Source organism: Eucyclogobius newberryi, unplaced genomic scaffold, assembly GCF_026437365.1.
Source record: "Eucyclogobius newberryi isolate DKJ021-1_F unplaced genomic scaffold, fEucNew1.0.hap1 SCAF_21, whole genome shotgun sequence".
NCBI classification, from domain to species: domain Eukaryota; kingdom Metazoa; phylum Chordata; class Actinopteri; order Gobiiformes; family Gobiidae; genus Eucyclogobius; species Eucyclogobius newberryi.
The window spans coordinates 21,106,153-21,131,285 of NW_027315846.1; the positions used below are offsets into that span (position 1 = coordinate 21,106,153).

The following is a 25,133-nucleotide window of genomic DNA, read 5'->3' on the forward strand; positions in this document are numbered from 1 at the left end:
TCTGATCCTGGAGCTGTGTTTGTCCCGCTGAGGAGAGGCGAGCTCTGGAGACCGTTCTGTTTCTCCAGCCTTTCATCAGAAGAAACACATGCTCTCATGTCCCAGCACAACTCACCACCAAAGGCATAACATCTGAATATTTAAGCAAGTCTCCTAATTACAGCTGCTCTGCCCAGTCACAGTGGCTTGAAAAGCTCTCTCACTCAGGCCCCACTCAGGCCCCTGCACAAGGACCCCCGCTCTGCCATGGCTGTCATTTTAAAGGGATTCAACTTTTAAAAGGAGAGAAAATGTACTATTTCACTAGTTCAGTCACACTTTACTGTATGAGGCTCTAGACATTGTTCAATACATGATGACCTGGATTACTGAAGGTTTTACAACCTAACCATGATTTCATGATAGACAAAACAAGGCAAGGCCATTTTTAGAGCACAATTTGTACACAAAGTAATTCAAAGTGATTTACTGAACAAGAAAGACTAAACAACAGAAATAAAAAGTTAACAGTGAATTTAAAAAGAAAAAAGCAGATAAAATTCTTTCATTCACAAGCATAAATACACAGAACTGTTTTGAGACCAAAACATGTACAGATCAAGTCGAGCTCAACATGTGGAGATGCCTCAGTCAGCTGCGCTATGGCCCCCAGGCCCCCTGGCCCCCAGGCCCCCGACAGCATTGACGGAAACAATGAAGAGTCACTTTAGAGGCCGGTCCCTGAACCCCCATGTTTAGTCCTGACTCTGGCACCAGCAGGAGGCCGGTTCCTGAGAGCCATATTTAGTCCTGACTCTGGCACCAGCAGGAGGCCGGCCCCTGAGGGCCATGTTTAGTCCTGACTCTGGCACCAGCAGGAGGCCGGTCCCTGAGGTCCATGTTTAGTTCTGACTCTGGCACCAGCAGGAGGCCGGCCCCTGAGGGCCATGTTTAGTCCTGACTCTGGCACCAGCAGGAGGCCGGCCCCTGAGGGCCATGTTTAGTCCTGACTCTGGCACCAGCAGGAGGCCGGTCCCTGAGGTCCATGTTTAGTTCTGACTCTGGCACCAGCAGGAGGTCGGTTCCTGAGAGCCATGTTTAGTCCTGACTCTGGCACCAGCAGGAGGCCGGCCCCTGAGGGCCATGTTTAGTCCTGACTCTGGCACCAGCAGGAGGCCGGTCCCTGAGGTCCATGTTTAGTCCTGACTCTGGCACCAGCAGGAGGCCGGTCCCTGAGGTCCATGTTTAGTTCTGACTCTGGCACCAGCAGGAGGTCGGTTCCTGAGAGCCATGTTTAGTCCTGACTCTGGCACCAGCAGGAGGTCGGTTCCTGAGAGCCATGTTTAGTCCTGACTCTGGCACCAGCAGGAGGCCGGTCCCTGAGGTCCATGTTTAGTCCTGACTCTGGCACCAGCAGGAGGCAGGTCCCTGGGCCCCATGTTTAGTCCTGACTCGGGCACCAGCAGGAGGCCGGCCCCTGAACCCCCATGTTTAGTCCTGACTCTGGCACCAGCAGGAGGCCGGCCCCTGAGGGCCATGTTTAGTCCTGACTCTGGCACCAGCAGGAGGCCGGCCCCTGAGGTCCATGTTTAGTCCTGACTCGGGCACCAGCAGGAGGCCAGCCCCTGAGGGCCATGTTTAGTCCTGACTCTGGCACCAGCAGGAGGCCGGCCCCTGAGGGCCATGTTTAGTCCTGACTCTGGCACCAGTAGGAGGCCGGTCCCTGAGGTCCATGTTTAGTCCTGACTCTGGCACCAGCAGGAGGCAGGTCCCTGGGCCCCATGTTTAGTCCTGACTCGGGCACCAGCAGGAGGCCGGCCCCTGAGCCCCCATGTTTAGTCCTGACTCTGGCACCAGCAGGAGGCCGGCCCCTGAGGGCCATGTTTAGTCCTGACTCTGGCACCAGCAGGAGGCCGGCCCCTGAGGGCCATGTTTAGTCCTGACTCGGGCACCAGCAGGAGGCCGGCCCCTGAGGGCCATGTTTAGTCCTGACTCGGGCACCAGCAGGAGGCCGGCCCCTGAGGGCCATGTTTAGTCCTGACTCTGGCACCAGCAGGAGGCCGGTCCCTGAGGTCCATGTTTAGTTCTGACTCTGGCACCAGCAGGAGGCCGGCCCCTGAGGGCCATGTTTAGTCCTGACTCTGGCACCAGCAGGAGGCCGGCCCCTGAGGGCCATGTTTAGTCCTGACTCTGGCACCAGCAGGAGGCCGGTCCCTGAGGTCCATGTTTAGTTCTGACTCTGGCACCAGCAGGAGGTCGGTTCCTGAGAGCCATGTTTAGTCCTGACTCTGGCACCAGCAGGAGGCCGGCCCCTGAGGGCCATGTTTAGTCCTGACTCTGGCACCAGCAGGAGGCCGGTCCCTGAGGTCCATGTTTAGTCCTGACTCTGGCACCAGCAGGAGGCCGGTCCCTGAGGTCCATGTTTAGTTCTGACTCTGGCACCAGCAGGAGGTCGGTTCCTGAGAGCCATGTTTAGTCCTGACTCTGGCACCAGCAGGAGGTCGGTTCCTGAGAGCCATGTTTAGTCCTGACTCTGGCACCAGCAGGAGGCCGGTCCCTGAGGTCCATGTTTAGTCCTGACTCTGGCACCAGCAGGAGGCAGGTCCCTGGGCCCCATGTTTAGTCCTGACTCGGGCACCAGCAGGAGGCCGGCCCCTGAACCCCCATGTTTAGTCCTGACTCTGGCACCAGCAGGAGGCCGGCCCCTGAGGGCCATGTTTAGTCCTGACTCTGGCACCAGCAGGAGGCCGGCCCCTGAGGTCCATGTTTAGTCCTGACTCGGGCACCAGCAGGAGGCCAGCCCCTGAGGGCCATGTTTAGTCCTGACTCTGGCACCAGCAGGAGGCCGGCCCCTGAGGGCCATGTTTAGTCCTGACTCTGGCACCAGTAGGAGGCCGGTCCCTGAGGTCCATGTTTAGTCCTGACTCTGGCACCAGCAGGAGGCAGGTCCCTGGGCCCCATGTTTAGTCCTGACTCGGGCACCAGCAGGAGGCCGGCCCCTGAGCCCCCATGTTTAGTCCTGACTCTGGCACCAGCAGGAGGCCGGCCCCTGAGGGCCATGTTTAGTCCTGACTCTGGCACCAGCAGGAGGCCGGCCCCTGAGGGCCATGTTTAGTCCTGACTCGGGCACCAGCAGGAGGCCGGCCCCTGAGGGCCATGTTTAGTCCTGACTCGGGCACCAGCAGGAGGCCGGCCCCTGAGGGCCATGTTTAGTCCTGACTCTGGCACCAGCAGGAGGCCGGTCCCTGAGGTCCATGTTTAGTTCTGACTCTGGCACCAGCAGGAGGCCGGCCCCTGAGGGCCATGTTTAGTCCTGACTCTGGCACCAGCAGGAGGCCGGCCCCTGAGGGCCATGTTTAGTCCTGACTCTGGCACCAGCAGGAGGCCGGTCCCTGAGGTCCATGTTTAGTTCTGACTCTGGCACCAGCAGGAGGTCGGTTCCTGAGAGCCATGTTTAGTCCTGACTCTGGCACCAGCAGGAGGCCGGCCCCTGAGGGCCATGTTTAGTCCTGACTCTGGCACCAGCAGGAGGCCGGTCCCTGAGGTCCATGTTTAGTTCTGACTCTGGCACCAGCAGGAGGTCGGTTCCTGAGAGCCATGTTTAGTCCTGACTCTGGCACCAGCAGGAGGTCGGTTCCTGAGAGCCATGTTTAGTCCTGACTCTGGCACCAGCAGGAGGCCGGTCCCTGAGGTCCATGTTTAGTCCTGACTCTGGCACCAGCAGGAGGCAGGTCCCTGGGCCCCATGTTTAGTCCTGACTCGGGCACCAGCAGGAGGCCGGCCCCTGAACCCCCATGTTTAGTCCTGACTCTGGCACCAGCAGGAGGCCGGCCCCTGAGGTCCATGTTTAGTCCTGACTCGGGCACCAGCAGGAGGCCAGCCCCTGAGGGCCATGTTTAGTCCTGACTCTGGCACCAGCAGGAGGCCGGCCCCTGAGGGCCATGTTTAGTCCTGACTCTGGCACCAGTAGGAGGCCGGTCCCTGAGGTCCATGTTTAGTCCTGACTCTGGCACCAGCAGGAGGCAGGTCCCTGGGCCCCATGTTTAGTCCTGACTCGGGCACCAGCAGGAGGCCGGCCCCTGAGCCCCCATGTTTAGTCCTGACTCTGGCACCAGCAGGAGGCCGGCCCCTGAGGGCCATGTTTAGTCCTGACTCTGGCACCAGCAGGAGGCCGGCCCCTGAGGGCCATGTTTAGTCCTGACTCGGGCACCAGCAGGAGGCCGGCCCCTGAGGGCCATGTTTAGTCCTGACTCGGGCACCAGCAGGAGGCCGGCCCCTGAGGGCCATGTTTAGTCCTGACTCGGGCACCAGCAGGAGGCCGGCCCCTGAGGGCCATGTTTAGTCCTGACTCGGGCACCAGCAGGAGGCCGGCCCCTGAGGGCCATGTTTAGTCCTGACTCGGGCACCAGCAGGAGGCCGGCCCCTGAGGGCCATGTTTAGTCCTGACTCGGGCACCAGCAGGAGGCCGGCCCCTGAGGGCCATGTTTAGTCCTGACTCGGGCACCAGCAGGAGGCCGGCCCCTGAGGGCCATGTTTAATCCTGACTCGGGCACCAGCAGGAGGCTGGTTCATTTGTCACTGTCCGAGATGTAGTTGGTGTTTCAAAGTAAGTTTCATTGGAAAACATGTAAACATTGAACTTGATGACTGGAGGTTGTTATCCAAGCCACCGTTAAATATAAACTTGCGTAAATTACTTCACAAACATCTAATTATAACCTTTGTTTCCATGGATACTATTAAAAGTCTCATTGCACTTACAAACAATATCTGTAATGATGTAGCCTTCAACACCTGTCAGAAACAGTTTAGCAGAAAAACAGTTATTGTACTAAATAGCACAGTGGTCTTAAAGTACTTCTACTCTTTACCTTATCATTTATGTTCAGCTCATTTAATAAAATGTCAGATATTGTACATTATTCTTTCTTTAAACTGCTTTAGACTCTTCAGACTTAATATGTCCTATACTTGAGGCTTGTGCGGTTGAAGACTTCACTCTGAGAACCAGGGACAGGAAATCCCACTCTTGAGTGAGTGAGACATGTTTTTGATGAAGATACAACATAATCATTTTCAATTCAGTTTAGCATAACAAAGGCCATTAAAACTGTTTTATACGTTGTAACCTATTGTACATTTCCCCATAATAACTGCACTTCAGCTGTAAAGCCTCTACAAGTGCTTGGACTCAGTGGCTTCAGCCTCTTACCTGTTACCATTCTCATCAATACAGCGCAGTAAAGATTGCCTGGCAGCCATTAAAGTTTAATGTGCTCATTTGCTGTGTGGAATAGTCTCTCTGCAGCCGCGCGCTCACCTCTCCCCTCAAAGCCTTTAAATCAAGCACGGTTTCCTCGAGCTGCTGTAAATCTGACAGAAGAGCAAGCTGCCCCCGGCTTTTCGAAGTTTCTTTATTAATGTACAGCAGCGGCGGCGGCAGAGGCCATTCACAAATACGAGCAGGAGTGGAATGAGTGCAGGGAGGAGGGGGGTCCGGGCGTCACCATGGAAACTGTGTAAATACTGTCTGTAATCTGTGCAAATTAAGGTTTGAAATGTGCGTGCAAATATTATTATGAAGTAGCATAATAACTACATTTCCTGTCTTATTGTTAGGGTGACATGCTCTGTGCATTGACTCTATCTGTCGAGACTCTCAATGAGCCCAAAGTTCACTTTAGTTCAGAGACTTAGATGAGACATTGTAACAAAGGCTGTTTTCTTACACATTTTTCTTCCGTAAAGTTCAGTAATTGAAGCAGCACTTTCAAACACCAAACTTTACAATCTTGTTCTACAAAAGGGTTTGTTGATACATAACCCTAACCTTCTGTAATATATAGGATAGTCAAATACAAAATGAGTTATCCAAAATCTCCTTTCTGTTATTATTATATATAATATGTCAACAAAACTAGGTCAGAAACTGTCACCAGAACTGTACCTCTGGGTCCAAAGGTTCTTTCAACTTTTCAGATTCATATGTCCCAAATATATGCAATTATGGCTTTTTAATTTAATCTAAATTAAGATATTTCCCATTCACCTGCAGTGTCACGCCTCAATAAACCGATGAATTGTCTGAAGGACTTAACAACTCTTCCTACCCTGTAGTTTGGATCAGTGCAAATGCATTTGATTCTTTTGTCAGTTTATCTGTTCAGTCTTTTTTTTAATTCTCCAAGATGTGTTTAAAATGTGAACTTTGAACAGATCCAATTATTAAAACATAAATAGTAAATCTAAATGTATCAAGTTTGTCAATACTGTTATATATTTGGGTTTCCTGGTTGAAATAGGCTTCTCTTTCTCACTCTCACTTGCCTTTTCTTTGTTTTAATTCCCGCAGTGATAATTAAACAGTCTCTTCATTTCCCCCAGAACACTCGTCTCCTTATAGAACGTTTACGTCGACATCCTCACTTCCATGTTCCCCCGGGCAGTTATGCATAAGATGTAAAACCACATCTCACACCTAAAACCTTTACCAGCCCTGCACCTTTTAACAGCGCCTTCTGGGACTTCCCGATAAGAAAACACCAATAGCCGTCGTATGAAGACTCTTTTCTAGATCCTAGCATTGTTTCCAAGGCCCATGTGCAGCCGAGATTAAAAATAATAAGTGCTGGAACCATTCAAATCAGCTGGAAAACCATTTCTACGCAGTTTGTTGTTGAAGTGCGAGCATCCGTGCATTTGGACTGATAAACGTCTGCTGTCGGCTCCAGTGTGTGTTTGTGGATTGCTCTGCTCTTGAGGAAACAGCTTTGGGCTTTTCAATCAGTGACATAAGAGCAAATGTTGTCGCCAGTGACTCGTGACGTCAGAGGTAATAATGGAGGATCTGGATGGAAGGAAGTTTGAAATGAAGTCAGAAGGTAAAAGTGTCGTCCAAAAACCGAAACCACGTGTTCATTTATTCTAAAACAAGTATTGAAACTAGATGCTGAGTTGACAAATCTTGTCTGGCGTTTAGGGATCGCCGCGCACAGTCAATGGTGATTTGTGAAAGAGACAAAACTGTTTTGTCAAGGTTAAAGTGAGACAGGAGTTACTCTTCCAGACAGTGACCTTCTGTTTTTGAAGGATTGTTGTACTAAAGAAAGTTTGAACCCTTCCTACATAGATTATTTAGATTATTCTTCATCTAAATTTTAAGACCACATACATTCTGGTTAATTCGTCAAAAAATATGGAGTTGGTTTTTTTGCACCTTTTTATTTCGTTAATGCACCTTGAAAATCAATTGACTGAAGTGCAAGGAATGGATAATGAAATGGCACAATGATGACACCATGAGACGATGATGGATTTATTACGGAATAATCTCCTTCAAGAGAAAGATGGTGGTGGTGAAGAGGAGATGGAGAGGCTGGAGAGGCTGATGGTTCTGCTGCAGAGGAGGAAGCCACTTAACTCTTTGTTGAAAATTTATTTTTAATTTGTACGAAAATGGTTCCTCAACGCTGCTAAATCCTTCGTGTGTCACAGTTTAAGGTTCTGAAGTCGCGACCCCCACAATAACAGCCACGCAACCCCCAAACAGACAAAATGGTCAATCCACAAAGTGATAAAATAGCCTTATTTCTATTGATTGTTTTTCATTACAGGGCATAGGATCAGATGAAAGAATTTTCCAGCGAGCGGGAATATACATTTACAGCTGCATTTGAAGGGTGTCACGCCGTATTTAAGACTTTTACATAGATTTCCAATATTCCCCACTTCATCTGGGGACCCCTGAATCCAAATAAGTAAATACCAGTGGGCGTGGCACGAGGAGCGGTGAAACGGTCGGAGCAATGGCATCTTTAGGAGAATAAAAATGACTTGAATGCATGAATCACTTTAAATACAACGTTGAGTGGTTATATGAAAAGGGGAAACAATTACAATATAGTTAAAAGCTTGATTTTGCACAATATGTCTCCTTTAAATGAGACTATTGAATATTTGGCATAGCTTAAAATGACTTGAATCGAGAACATTGATGTGGATTTGAGTAATTTTGACATCGATTTAGTTGCTTATAATGAGATGAGATAATCTTTATTTGCCCCACAATGTTTTAACACAAAGTACAAGAACAACAGAATCATAAACTAACAGGATATTTGATTCAAGACATTTCAGACTGTTACTAAATTATACTAAATTAGCTGAAATAAAATATTCTTGCCAAACAAATCAGAAACATCCTCTAACTAATAATGTAGGTAGGTCCATGAATGAAATACATCTCATGTTCATAACTACTTGAAATGAAGAGAACTAATCATTCTGCAGTGTTTTTGCAGTGTTGGAAGTGTATTTGTTATTGATGAATAGCATTAATAATGTTACACCAGCGCGCAACGAGAGATAATGACTGAAAGCCTTCTTTTCATAGACGGGCAAATACAAATTGTCTTTATAAATATTTGACATAATGCTCTCTATGGTTCAATTATAGTCATATATCAACATAAATATCTGTATCATAAGTATTTGATTGCGTTTCAGTATGAGATGTAAAGCGATCAGCTGGTTCCATGTCTGATTTGATCACCTTTGATAATTGGACTAATGAGCTCCTCTTAACCTTAAAGGCAATTAGTTTATTGACCAGGAGCTATTGAAGAAACAGCCACTCTGCAAAAATGCATCGAGCCGTTGGAGAAAAGATTATTACACAACCAAGTCAACATGTTGATATGTCGTCGTCTTTAAAGAAAAGAAAAGAAAAACGCATGCTTTTTTTCTCTATATCACAAAAAGGCAGTAGCAATCAAATAAATAATGAGATACGACACAAGAGAATGTGGAGAAGCAACGATAAACCTGCAACAAAAACCTTTAAACACTCTTTGTGCAATAAGAAAAACACAAACGTTATTAGTTTTAGACTTGTCTTAGCAATTTAATATTATTCAATACATTAAACCTGGAAGAATTTCCCCTTGTGGGAAATGTTCAGTTGTTTTTTGTTGTTGTTTGATTATATTTGAATTGTAGAGGGTTGAATAAGTAACTTTTATAATTACTGTCTTTATTAGAAGAAAAAAAAGTGTTGCATTTGGCTTGGTATTTTTTGCAGCTCAGTTTTCTTTTAATAATATTGTATATTTAAAAAAGGCTTTACATTGGGTGTTTACCTAATGCGAGGCGGGTATTTTGAGTGTGTTAGTTGCAGACTGTTACACCAATGTGACAAACGCTGAGCAGATTCACACAGATTCCCAGGAGAACACTCGTCTGATGACCTGGAAACCGCTCCAGACCGCTGCAGGGTCTGAGAAAAAAACACTTTCTCACGCCCTTCGCCCCTCGCGTCCCGCAATGCTCCGAGGTGTATCAGGGCTCATTGGTTTCAATCCCTTGGGACACATGGGTCCACACGGGTCCCGTATCCTGCTTTAGGGTTATTCTATCAGTTGCATAAAGTAGTTTCAATATTATTGTCTATCGTGATATTTTATGTCGCAATATATTATGCTTCAATACAATACTTCACAAATATAATGTTTCAAATTTTCAAATCATGAGTCTATCCTGGTCCCACCCTGGATTACAGCCAGGATTCCAGTTTAAATTGTGCCGATGACAAACGTGATATTACCCTTCTCAGTTCCATAAAAGCACCCAGTGTTCCTCTGCTGTATCGTGGCTCACAGTTCAGGCGTCGGGGTTTTCCTGGTGAAGCATTAGCTGTCGCGCCTGGAGCTGTGCGGTGATGATGAGAGATGGAGGTGGAAGCGTGCTCACATCCATCATAAGGCTGATTTATGGCGGGCTAACCTCTGGTCCGATGCTCCATAATTCACCGTGCACTGTGGAGGTCTGAGGAAGGACCACAGCCCGAGCCGGAGGAAATGAGGAGCTACAGGCTTGAGGAGGGACAGGGGGGGTTAGATGGTGGTCATTTATATTTATAGCATTTCCTTGTGATCAGTTCCCTTAAATAGCATCATAAAAAATAAAAAAGGCTCATTGTGAAGGGATTATTGTGAAAGGAAATAGAAGACAAATGTAGTAGTGATCTATCCATACTTTGGCTGGGCAAGGTCACAATTTTTCAGTATTTTATTGTCTATTATTTATTTATTTATTTATTTAATATGGACATAGCATTGGACAAACCAGATGCAATGTTTTAAGTGTTATAGCAAAATAAGCAAATTTTCAACACCTGTCCATAGAGGCTTTTAGAATTAAAACAATACAAAATTTACAGACTATATACAATACATTTCATCACCATGTGCACAGTTCTGTCCTGATTTCAGCCACAGTTTCAAACACCTAATAAAGGTGCTCATGTCAGTCTGCAGTTTTAAATGTGTGGGGACATGACCTCCAGCAGTAACCTTAGAATAAAACAATAAAAGCCTACAATATGCTACAGTATATGGCATAACACATCTATCTCCATGGAGAATTTTCAGAAGTATAGTTTGAACTTTCTCAACGTGGAGGAGCAGCAGCTCTACTCCGAGCTGCTCTCGTGGGAATTAGCTCCTCACGCCATCTCTAATCATGCTTTCGTTGACATGTATATAGCGTTTTTGCTGCGCGTTTAAAGCGTTTTTGCAGTGCGTTTGAGCGCCCGGAATTTCAACCAATCGCCTCCCAAACCATTCTCTCCACCTGCCGAAGTTTCCCTTTTGAACAACCTTTATTTATTCATTTGTCTGTGTATCGCCTGGTTGAAATGTAGAACGATTCATTTCACACGTCCGTCTTGATGGATGATTTGAATGCCAGGCTGAACTCTGCATTGACATCTGCCACTGCTTGGGTTTTGCATGCACTAATTCAATGTCTCGCTGAACTTTGTGCCCCAGTTTGAACCAAAACTGTTTTCTCTCGTTCTCTTCACTTTCAACATAACCCAAAGTCATGCATATTGAAAGCTGCTTTTCTGTGCTCTCTTGCCAGGGTCACTGTAGATAGAAAGCTACTATCTGCGTCCCCAGGCTTCACTTAAGAGAGGCGCATGAGAGGCCAAGCCCAGGGACAAATATGAAAAAGATATACATTGGCAAAACCGCCCTCAAATCGCAGCGAAATGGTAAACATCAGAAACGAAGGTAAGCTCGATAGACGTGACCTCTTACCATACAGGGCTCTGAAGCAGTTATAACAGCATTGCATTGTCATTAAAGGGGACATTATTATGGTTTGATGGTATCACTGTAAAATCTGGACAGGTAGTATTTTATTTATTTAATGTCTTTATTTGTTCAATAAAAAGGCTATTCCATTACGGCATCATGTACTTCTGAACAAATTGATTAAATGCCTGATGTCTTCTTCTGAAAATAGTGCAGATTAATGCATTTTAGAAGACAAATACATCACTTGGATATATTTGCAACATGACGCTAACAGATACTTTCTGTAGTTTGTAGTAGTTGTTGTGTTGAGGTAAAGGCAATTTGAAAACGGAAGTGATGTGAGTGACAATGAGTCATATTAAAGTATTTTAAACATGTATGAGCACTTCCTGGGTTCAAAAGTCTTATTCAGAGGATTGTATTTTTATCAGAGACGACTTGTTATTGCCCAATTCGACATCGATTTTTAAACTGCGTATGTCCAGTTACTTTGGCAGAAGCACTGAAGTTGCTATGGTAACTATAGTTGGGACATACCTATGTTTTGTAAGATAAAATTTACTCTTGGAATATAAACAGTTTTCCTGATAAATACAAACTCAAAATCTGTTGTAACTTTGACATTGTCTGTGTTCCAGTGTATTACAGTACCAACTCAATCAAGTAATAAAAACAATAGAAAATGCAGATCCATTTCAGTTAATTTATTAACCGGAATATTGTTGTTGCTTGAGAGCGGATTTTTGCTTTTGTTGCTCCGTGTAGACATTAGCAACATTAGCATTACAGTACCACACGTTTGCTGCAGAAGCTCAGAGGCATCACAGAAGCAGGTTCACACACACTGGAGAGAAACTAAAGGAAAATTAACACATATTATCACTAAAGAAGCTGCTAGTCAAACTTAGATATATCAACGTTTAATTATTCTATTTAACTCAAGCTAGTTTAATGAAGGAGGAGCCAAAATGAGAATGGGGTCCAAATTGGGCAATCACACTGACCTCAGAAAACAGCTTTACATCAACATTCTTGACTGAAAACTTAACTTGGAAGAATATGTCCCTTTTGATGATAATAGGCTAATGTAAATGGAATGATTGATTGGAATTGGAATAGTTTGGTGTTATGCAGTATTTATGCATGCAGTGCTGTGAAGGAGCCCTGGTTCAATTCATTCAGCTTATGTAAATTCATCCATTGAAATCCATCCATCCGAGTCTCAGTATTCATCAGTCATGTGTCATGCAACACCAACATCACACAAGCATCACATCAGCATCACACCAGCATCAAACCAGCATCACATCAGCATCACACCAGCATCGCACCAGCATCACATCAGCATCACACCAGCATCACACCAGCATCACATCAGCATCACACCAGCATCAAACCAGCATCACATCAGCATCACATCAGCATCACACCAGCATCAAACCAGCATCATATCAGCAACACACCAGCATCGCACCAGCATCACACCAGCATCACACCAGCATCACACCAGCATCACATCAGCATCACACCAGCATCACATCAGGATCACATCAGCATCACATCAGCATCAAACCAGCATCACACCAGCATCACATCAGCATCATCACACCAGCATCATCACACCAGAATCATCACACCAGCATCACATCAGCATCACCACACCAGCATCACACCAGCATCACACTAGAATCACACCAGCATCAAACCAGCATCACATCAGCATCACACCAGCATCACACCAGCATCACACCAGCATCACACTAGAATCACACCAGCATCAAACCAGCATCACATCAGCAACACACCAGCATCGCACCAGCATCACACCAGCATCACACCAGCATCACATCAGCATCACACCAGCATCACACCAGCATCACACCAGCATCACACCAGCATCAAACCAGCATCACACCAGCATCAAACCAGCATCACATCAGCAACACACCAGCATCGCACCAGCATCACATCAGCATCACACCAGCATCACATCAGCATCACACCAGCATCAAACCAGCATCACATCAGCAACACACCAGCATCGCACCAGCATCACATCAGCATCACACCAGCATCACACCAGCATCACATCAGCATCACACCAGCATCACACCAGCATCACATCAGCATCATCACACCAGCATCACATCAGCATCACACCAGCATCAAACCAGCATCACATCAGCAACACACCAGCATCGCACCAGCATCACATCAGCATCACACCAGCATCACACCAGCATCACATCAGCATCACATCAGCATCACACCAGCAACACACCAGCAACACCACAGCATCACCCCAGCATCACACCAGCATCACATCAGCATCATCACACCAGCATCATCACACCAGCATCACACCAGCATCACATCAGCATCACACCAGCATCAAACCAGCATCACATCAGCAACACACCAGCATCGCACCAGCATCACATCAGCATTACACCAGCATCACACCAGCATCACATCAGCATCACACCAGCATCACACCAGCAACACACCAGCAACACCACAGCATCACACCAGCATCACACCAGCATCACATGAGCATCATCACACCAGCATCATCACACCAGCATCACACCAGCATCACACCAGCATCACATCAGCATCATCACACCAGCATCACACCAGCATCACACTAGAATCACACCAGCGTCACACCAGCAACACACCAGCACCGCACCAGGATCGCACCAGGATTGCACCAGCACCGCACCAGGATCGCACCAGCATCACACAAGTCACATCAGCATCACACCTGCATCACACCAGCATCACACCAGCATCACACCAGTATCACACCAGCATCACACCAGCATCACATCAGCATCAAACCAGCATCGCACCAGCATCACACCAGCACCACCACAGCATCACACCAGCATCACACCAGCATCACACCAGCATCACACCAGCACCACCACAGCATCACACCAGCATCGCACCAGCATCACACCAGCACCACCACAGCATCACACCAGCATCACACAAGCATCACACCAGCATCAAACCAGCATCACATCAGCATCAAACCAGCATCACACCAGCATCACACCAGCATCACACCAGCATCAAACCAGCATCACACCAGCATCGCACCAGCACCACCACAGCATCACACCAGCTTCACACCAGCATCACATCAGCATCAAACCAGCATCACACCAGCATCACATCAGCATCACACCAGCATCAAACCAGCATCACACCAGCATCGCACCAGCACCACCACAGCATCACACCAGCATCAAACCAGCATCACACCAGCATCACATCAGCATCACACCAGCATCACACCAGCATCACACCAGCATCACACCAGCATCACATCAGCATCAAACCAGCATCACACCAGCATCACATCAGCATCACACCAGCATCACACCAGCATCACACCAGCATCAAACCAGCATCACATCAGCATCACACCAGCATCAAACCAGCATCAAACCAGCATCACACCAGCATCACACCAGGATCACATCAGCATCACATCAGCATCACATCAGCATCACATCAGCATCACACCAGCATCACATCAGCATCACACCAGCATCACACCAGCAACACACCAGCAACACCACAGCATCACACCAGCATCACACCAGCATCACACCAGCATCATCACACCAGCATCACACCAGCATCACATCAGCATCACACCAGCATCAAACCAGCATCGCACCAGCATCGCACCAGCATCACATCAGCATCACACCAGCATCACACCAGCATCACATCAGCATCACACCAGCATCACACCAGCAACACACCAGCATCACACCAGCATCACACCAGCACCACCACAGCATCACACCAGCATCACACCAGCATCACATGAGCATCATCACACCAGCATCATCACACCAGCATCACACCAGCATCACACCAGCATCACATCAGCATCATCACACCAGCATCACACCAGCATCACACTAGAATCACACCAGCGTCACACCAGCAACACACCAGCACCGCACCAGGATTGCACCAGCACCGCACCAGGATCGCACCAGCATCACACAAGTCACATCAGCATCACACCAGCATCACACCAGCATCACACCAGCGTCACACCAGCATCACACCAGCACCACCACAGCATCACACCAGCATCGCACCAGCATCACACCAGCACCACCACAGCATCACACCAGCATCACACCAGCATCACACCAGCATCAAACCAGCATCACATCAGCATCAAACCAGCATCACACCAGCATCACACCAGCATCACATCAGCATCAAACCAGCATCACACCAGCATCACACCAGCATCACACCAGCATCAAACCAGCATCACACCAGCATCGCACCAGCACCACCACAGCATCACACCAGCATCACACCAGCATCACATCAGCATCAAACCAGCATCACACCAGCATCACATCAGCATCACACCAGCATCAAACCAGCATCACACCAGCATCACACCAGCATCGCACCAGCACCACCACAGCATCACACCAGCATCAAACCAGCATCACACCAGCATCACACCAGCATCACACCAGCATCACATCAGCATCACACCAGCATCACACCAGCATCACACCAGCATCACACCAGCATCACACCAGCATCACATCAGCATCAAACCAGCATCACACCAGCATCACATCAGCATCACACCAGCATCAAACCAGCATCACACCAGCATCGCACCAGCATCACACCAGCATCACACCAGCATCACACCAGCATCAAACCAGCATCACATCAGCATCACATCAGGATCACACCAGCATCACACCAGGATCACACCAGCATCAAACCAGCATCACATCAGCATCACACCAGCATCACACCAGCATCACATCAGCATCACATCAGCATCACACCAGCATCAAACCAGCATCACACCAGCATCACATCAGCATCAAACCAGCATCACATCAGCATCACACCAGCATCACACCAGCATCAACCCAGCATCACATCAGCATCACACCAGCATCACACCAGCACCATCACAGCATCACACCAGCATCACATCAGCATCACACCAGCATCACATCAGCATCAAACCAGCATCACACCAGCATCACATCAGCATCACATCAGCATCACACCAGCATCAAACCAGCATCACACCAGCATCACACCAGCATCACACCAGCATCAAACCAGCATCACATCAGCATCACACCAGCATCACACCAGCATCAAACCAGCATCAAACCAGCATCACACCAGCATCACACCAGGATCACACCAGCATCAAACCAGGATCACACCAGCATCACACCAGCATCACACCAGGATCACACCAGCATCAAACCAGCATCACATCAGCATCACACCAGCATCACACCAGCATCACATCAGCATCACACCAGCATCACACCAGCATCACACCAGGATCACACCAGCATCAAACCAGCATCACATCAGCATCACACCAGCATCACACCAGCACCATCACAGCATCACACCAGCATCACATCAGCATCAAACCAGCATCACACCAGCATCACATCAGCATCACATCAGCATCACACCAGCATCAAACCAGCATCACACCAGCATCACATCAGCATCACACCAGCATCACACCAGCATCAAACCAGCATCACATCAGCATCACACCAGCATCACATCAGCATCACACCAGCATCACACCAGCATCACATCAGCATCACACCAGCATCACACCAGCATCACATCAGCATCACACCAGCATCACATCAGCATCACACCAGCATCACATCAGCATCACATCAGCAACACACCAGCATCACATCAGCATCACACCAGCATCACACCAGCATCACATCAGCATCACACCAGCATCACACCAGCATCACATCAGCATCACACCAGCATCACATCAGCATCACACCAGCATCACATCAGCATCACACCAGCATCACATCAGCATCACATCAGCATCACACCAGCATCACATCAGCATCACATCAGCAACACACCAGCATCACATCAGCATCACACCAGCATCACACCAGCATCACATCAGCATCACACCAGCATCACACCAGCATCACACCAGCATCACATCAGCATCACACCAGCATCACATCAGCATCACACCAGCATCACATCAGCATCACATCAGCAACACACCAGCATCACATCAGCATCACACCAGCATCACACCAGCATCACATCAGCATCACACCAGCATCACACCAGCATCACATCAGCATCACACCAGCATCACATCAGCATCACACCAGCATCACATCAGCATCACACCAGCATCACACCAGCATCACATCAGCATCACACCAGCATCACACCAGCATCACATCAGCATCACACCAGCATCACACCAGCATCACACCAGCATCACATCAGCATCACACCAGCATCAAACCAGCATCACATCAGCATCACACCAGCATCACACCAGCATAAGTAGGCATTGTGATTTATTAATTGCGACCATTCATGCAATGATTTGTATTTGATTTCAGCAGATCTTGCAGCTCTACTCTATAGAAATATTATTGCTTTGCCATTATACATTTATTCAATTACATGTGTTTTTATAGCTCAAAAATATCTGAAAAAACATGACGAGTTAATTTGAAGTGCCATATGGTAAACTTAAATATGTACTCATTGCCTGGTTTAGCAGTGTTTCCAAAAGCATCACATGCATTCTTACCTCGAGTCTCCTCTCCACAGATCTGACCTGTAACCTCATGGCCTGGCGCCATCATTGGCTTGTTGTTCCATGCGTTTAATGCAGCAGAGGAACATTCTAGACAAGAGATCACCATGGAGGTAGTGATGGGCAGATCAATACCAAATATTGACATATTAATACTGACAGAGATATCGAAAAGGATTGATACTTGTACCTCATACCAATGCTGAAAATGTCTCCAAATAAAGCTTTTTTTTCTTTTTTTAATCAACTTTGTTTATATTTTTGTAATACATTGCTGATTTTGTTTGTTTTCCACACATATATTTACTATTCGTATTAATTCAATCAGACGTTGAAAGAAAATAATGATGGCCAACATAAAATTGTTCACAGAGGAGTTTCAGATCTATATCACAATATTTGCCATAGTAGTACTTGGTATCGGATCGACTCAAACATCAGTGGCATCGCCCGTCACCACATGGAGACAATCACGTGACAGTTCCGTCTCCAGAAAAGATACATGATGCACTTCTTTTATTCAACTTTAAATATTGAAATGGTAATTGAGTCAAATGTAAATAGTAAAACACCAGAGAGTCCAGTTTACATGTAAAGTCTGTGGTGGTTGCAAGTCCAGGGAAATGCAGCGCAGCAACCAATCAGAGATTACGCCACAGTGACGTACCTAAGTATTTCATTATCTGGAGAAAGGACCAAAACAAACCCTGGAAAAAATGGGATAAAAAATGGATCATAAATGAATTGTGTCCATGTTCTGTACTGTCCTTCAAATGTTGAGTACTCAGAAAATGCTCAGAAAATGCCTGTTTTCACTTGCCCCCTATCCCCGCTAACATCCCTGTATTTAGTTGACATTATTGGAAGAATTAAGCCCCTGAGTGATTGACTGAGTGATGACTTCTAAAATGTCATGTAACACCTTTTCAAAATATAAAAACATGTAAATGAGGCTGAGCAAAATAATGCCGCAACCCGACCGACCCGGTATGAAACTAGCCGACTGAAAAATATCAGCATTTTGTTGAAAAAACATCAAAATCTTTTATTTTTCAATTATTTCGCCGACTCACCGACCGGTCTTCCCTAAACCGCCGTGTTGAATATTTTTATCACGCTGGTAAACCTATTTTTCATCCCAAAGGACTGATAACGCACCACACAACACAAGTGCGACTTCATATTCAGTCCTCCTCATGCGACTGTAACAAAACAGAACCCATATAAGTGTCATTATATTGCCTAATACAAGTTGGTTTGCCTCTGTCTGCGCCACTTAACTGTACATAGGACATGTCACGCTCTATCAGGGTGTGAATTTGACTTTCTGGGATTGAAACACGCCCAGCAGCGTAATCACAACAAACATGGCGGCATATAGAGTTTATTATAAAAAGTGCTCTTCATGGTCACTAATCCACTCTCAGTAAAACATACAGTTGTGACAGGAATGGTTGAAAAGCTGAAATGGATAAATGTGTTTGTTACATTTGTTAATTGATCCAGAGGAGTTCAAACCTTATTTGCAGACATTGCATGGCAGTTTCCATGACTCCTCTAATCCAATGAACATTCTTTAGGTTTGTTAATACATTCAGGCCCCGGAGATATTTCTGAAGTGGTTCAAATTGAAGCGATGTTGCCTCGAGTGGATGCTGAAGAAAATGGGAAGAAATTACTTTGCAAAGCCCATTTCTGGTCACATAGGAGCTGATTGGGCTGTGGAAGATTGTATTACAACTTGTTTTCAATCAAAGTCATTCCCCATTTACCCAAATAACTCTGAGTTTAAAATCATCTGGCTTTTTACCTGATTCACAGTCAAAATGTGGACAAATAGTAGCTGACTATATTCGACAAAAATCGACAGTTAAACAATAAAATAATTTAGAAATAAAGATGCTTGATTTCTGTCCAAAATGTAGTGTTAACTTAACTATTGAACTGATGTTAATTTTATCAATATAATTGTTTAATACATTTCTACCCACTAAACATTTGACCTTCAATACAACATTACATAACATTAGAATTTAAATATAAACGTGATTTTGATACAAAGGTAGACGCTTAATACATGGTACCGATTTCGATTCATTATGATGGCTAAAATACTGCTTTTTTAACATAGAAGGGGATTTTTAAGATTACATAATTGTATATTATTTAATATTTCCATGTGGCTTTATACTAGTTCTGATTAAAAATAAAAAGCAAAAAGCTATTAATAAAAGATAGAAAAAAAATTCAGTACGATACTCCTATTGTGTCAGTTATTGCTCTTGATGTTCTGATGTACTTGATACTATATTTATTTTAACTTTGGAATATTTGTATTACTTTTTCACATTTCATTTTATCTGCGATCTGACCAGTCTGAAGTGGGTTGGAGGTTTTGAAAAGTTATGAATGACCTTTTTAACTAACACAGTTTCTATGTCATGACAGCGTCTGGATAATTTACTTTTACGCCAAACAGAATGTTTATTTCACTTTTGTGACACGAGTAAAGGTGATTCAGAGTGTTTGACGTCTAATCTGAAAACTGGTCTACAGACACTATGTCCTTGTTTGGACAGGTCTGTCCTCCTCCTCCTGCTGCTCCACCACATGGAGTCGGTCTGCCTGCTTTTAGAGCCAACTCACCAGAATTTTGGCTAAACAGTGATCCTCAGAGGAAAGAGTCCCAGCTGCCTCTGCTTCCTCAGCCATCCTCTGCCTGTCATAGAACACACTTAGAATAGCCTCCGTGCCTCTTTTTACTGAGCAACAATAGACGTGAAATCATTACTGAAATTCTTATCCTTTTTTGGTTGTTTGTTTTTGTATTTAGGGGCAAATAACAAAAGTACAAGAAGCACTGAATTCAACCCTATTTTCAAACCACAAAAGTTGTATGGAAGTATGTATTTAAGTCTATATCTAACTAGTTCCTAGCTCACACAAAGCCCTCTGGCCCATCCTTACAGATGCTTGATTTTTGTCTTAAAACATGATAAACATAGATCAAAGGAGAGGGGCCTGCGGGCCAAAGCTGGCCCTGGAGGTCTAATTTGGTGCATGAAGGGAGGTTGACATTTATCTAGAGTATCCGTTTGGTTACATTCTGAGCTGAAAAGACTGTCAGTAGATGTAAATGAGAATAAATTAAGGCTATTCCCCTGAAAACATGTTAATAAAGATGATTTAATGATCATGTCTTTGCAAATAAACTTTTTAAATGCAACACAAAATAAGGATTTGGCCCTCAGCACGCATACGTATTCATTTTGGTCCACCGAGGAAAACATTCACTAATTGTGGCCCCCAGAGGAAAATACGTTTGAGCACCCATAACATAGATCATTTTAAACTGTTTGCAGTGGTCCAAATGTATTGTTCACTTGCTCACATGCAGTTCTACTATCCAATTATTTACCACAAATAAGTGCTTTTTCACAACTTTCAGTGGTCAGGGCACGTTTTGCCCTCATATCTTACTTACTGGAACAAAATCAATTTCCCTCAACTAAATGAAAAAGAAAACGGTAAAGCCACTGTAATATTTGTATGCCCATGCTACAACAGCGAAGTGATGTTGGGGCGGATCGCCAAAAGCTCAATCAATCAGAACGCTGCTTACGGGTTTTAATTCCGGGGTTGGCGAAAGATAAAATACACACAGCAGTCTAGCAGATACTATAAGGGAAAACTAAACTGATACAAGGAAAAAATAACTGTATCCAGGAAGAGAATATAATAATAGTCGAATAATAGCCTTTTCTTCACTTAATCAGCTCCTTGCCATTACCACGGCAGCAGCAGAACCACCAGCCTCCTCAGCATCTCAATAGACATCACAACTATAGAAACTACAGGTCAGAATTCTCTTACAGGGCCTATCCACGTGAAATAAAAAAATGGCACAAAATGAATAGTCTTGTCTGTAAGTAGAAATGAGCAAAAGTGGAATTCTTTTTTTCACAATTTAGCATCAGAAAGTTGTGCCATACTACAGCCCAACTCCATAGGCATGATTGTCGTCAGTTGAAAAGACTTTAAACCATTAGATTAATCTGACAAAACATTGTGGAGGGCGCGTTTATATCATTTCAGAGCTGGTTGAGCGGCAAAGGTAGCAGAATGAGAGCGTCTGACAGCAGATTTACACTTCTGTCTGACTTCAGAGCCGGGGGGATGTAGAAGAAAGAGCATTTGACAAAGCTAACACCAAAGCTTCAGTCGGGTTCTCGCCTCCTCCGTCATGGTTCAGTGTCCAGGAGGTGAAGATAATGGAAGTCACGGTTACACCTATGGGAGCCGTCTTATTTCTGTCTGAATGAAAGGCTGTATTCATGGGATGCTGTATTAGGTTTATCCGGGTGAAGGACTTATAAGTCTGGTCATGGTGTCTGCTTAATATCTGTGTAAATATTGAACCTGCACAAAAGAAAATGACATTATGCTAGAGCTTTTACGGCAGCGCAATATATCGCAAAAGTATCTAAACATTGGCTGACGCAATAATGATACAGACAAACTAAACATATCACAATAACAGCAAGGACAGTATTCATGATTTTCCTTTTTGGCCTTGATTTAATCTCGGTTTTGTGGTGAGGTATGCACATATCTGTTTAAAAGTATACTAAAATGTCAACATCGCAGTACTGAACAGCTCATATCGTAATCATTTCCAATACTGTGCAGTTATATTAGTGTTGTCTGTCATGTTCCACACTACGGCATTGAAGCATTTATTTAATTACGGCTGTTTTTATTGCTCAAAAAGTGAAGATGCCTCGCCACAGTTCTGTCCTATAACTTGTCTTGGTGATGTATTCTTGTCTCCATGGAGCTAGATAAGTTTAGTGCCAAATTGCGGCACTAAATATGTTATTATTATTATTAAAGTGGTAAAATAAAAAGTCAGCAGCATTCTCATATGTCTCCATTGCATTTATTGTTTGTATTTCCATCACTCACACACCAAAGCTGAATATTTGTCTGGTTCTACTGTCACTATAAGACTTGTCTGTGTCTGCAGTTCATACCACGACCAGAAGGAAGACCTGCGGAAGCGCCTGTCCTACACGGCACACAAACTAGAGATGGTGGAGTCGGAGTTCGATTCCACGCGGCAGTACCTGGAGACGGAGCTGAGGCGCGCCCAGGAGGAGCTGGAGAAGTTCACCGACAAACTGCGCAGGTGGGAAGCATGTCGCGACAAACCGCAGATCGTACAGGGAAGAGAATCACTGCATGGTTTCAAGAATGGGTAAAACAGCTCTAGTTTGGTCCTGGTTTGTGCCCAGGGAAGTTCTACTTTAGACGTAGACTTGGTTGGTCTCGCGCTGCCCGGTGGTCGAGTGGTTAAATTGGTTGGTTCGTGAGTTTGAATCCTGACGCCGACAATTGGCTGCATGTCCTCCCTTCTCTCTCATCCCCATTTCACGCTGTCTTTCTTGTCTGTTAAAGATTATGGTCCAAAAATCTTTTAAAAAAAAAAAGACTTGGTTGGTCTTGTTCGAAGATAAGATAAGATAAAGTTTATTTGTCCCACAATGGGGAAATTCCAATCTTGCAACACAAATTAGGTACACAAACAGATTAGGCCCAGAAGTATAATCATTAAAAAACAGATAACTCTTATTAAAATTCCTATAAAAAAAACCTCTCAGACTCTTTAAAAAAAATAACACTCTTATGTACAGCTGTTATATGGACAGAAAATATTGCACCAGGATGATTGACATTATGCACATATATTGCACATGATTATGACAGTATTGCACGTGATTATGACAGTATTGCACGTGATTATGACAGTATTGCACATGATTATGACAGTATTTCACATGATTATGTCAGTATTGCACATGATTATGACAGTATTGTACATGGTTATGACAGTATTGCACATAATTATGACAGTATTGCAGTATTGCACATAATTATGACAGTATTGCACATGATTAGGACAGTATTGCACATGATTATGACAGTATTGCACATGATTAGGACAGTATTGCACATGATTATGACAGTATTGCACATGATTAGGACAGTATTGCACATGATTGTGACAGTATTGCACATGATTATGACAGTATTGCACATGATGACAGTATTGCACATAATAGTATTGTACATGATTATGACAGCATTGCACATAATTATGACAGTATTGCAGTATTGCACATAAATATGACAGTATTGCACATGATTAGGACAGTATTGCACATGATTAGGACAGTATTGCACATGATTAGGACAGTATTGCACATCAAGCTGAATGACACATGTTCAGGGCTAACAGGGCTAGTCCTGCTTTAGTTATGTTAGTCAAGGTATATTTCCTGGGTATGATCGCAATTTTGTCCCACTGTTGATTGACAGCTGTAGAAATGGGGCAAATGAGTTAACACTGACGCAAAAAAAAAGTCACCACTTTGATTCAGCTAAGTAAATAAGTTTGAGCCTCATGATCAGACAATTGCTGTGTAGGTGATTGTCTTTCAGCTGCAACACGGTATTTAAACCAAACTGATGCAGTAAGTCTCATTTCAACCATGTGGAAAGACGAATCCTGTGGTCATAGAAAAGATGCTAGTGTGTTTGAGAAGGGTCAAATCATTGGCATCAAGCAGAGAAAACATCCAAAGGAGAAGCAGAAACTAATGTACTACAGATCTGAACCCAGTGAGAGTGTTTGGGACGAGCTGGAGGAGGCTTTGTGCAGTGGTCACTCTCACATCATCAACACAAGATCAACTGTAGAAAAATAATGCAACACTGAAAGGAAATACATGCTTTAATATTGTAGAAGCTTATTTAAACTATGCTAAAGTGAATGTGTGCTGCAATCAAAGCTAAATGCGGTCCAAGAAAATATTAGAGTGTGTGACCTTTTATTTCTGTGGCAGTGTATTTTCATTAAAACAATGTTATTCAACCTACTATAAAATTAATTAATGTAGAAATTCAGATTTTGTAAAGGAATATTGGCACCACAAGAATAACTGGTAATACAGTGTGCAAACATACAATAATGTGCAAATTCTGGTATTTCCAACAACAAAAACAACCAAATAAAAGAATATTACATCAAGTAAAAACAAAAACACAGCTTTTACAAGTTTCTCATTATAAAACTCTCATGTACTGATAAACACTTGCATCCCTGCTCGTGTTTGGCATCAGTTTTTACTTGGCTGCCTCTATTATCTCCCCATATTTCCTCTCTTGTTCTATCTGGACTACTTTGGCACGGCATAAAAATACAAGCTGGACTTTGCCAGGACTCAGACTCAAGAGACTGGATAAATCTCAGCTTGATTTTGCTCCATCCATGATTTTTTTTTTTTTTTTATCTGAAGAATCTGAAGACCCAACTATCACAAAAGTTTGTAGGTTTTTAGGCC

At 44.8% G+C, this 25,133-nt stretch overlaps 1 protein-coding gene across 3 annotated transcripts in view; it reads left to right on the top strand.

Annotated features, from left to right (window-relative positions):
• The window catches only part of LOC140370674 (brain-enriched guanylate kinase-associated protein-like), a 108,458-nt gene that overhangs the window by 39,787 nt on the left and 43,538 nt on the right, over positions 1 to 25,133 (top strand). For 2 of the 3 annotated variants that reach the window (XM_072457873.1, XM_072457875.1), the window contains one exon: positions 22,757 to 22,918. In XM_072457873.1, the coding sequence (XP_072313974.1) occupies positions 22,757 to 22,918 (162 nt within the window). Of the gene's footprint in view, positions 1 to 10,899; positions 11,052 to 22,756; positions 22,919 to 25,133 lie in introns of all 3 variants that reach the window. The other variant, XM_072457874.1, reaches the window with a different exon arrangement.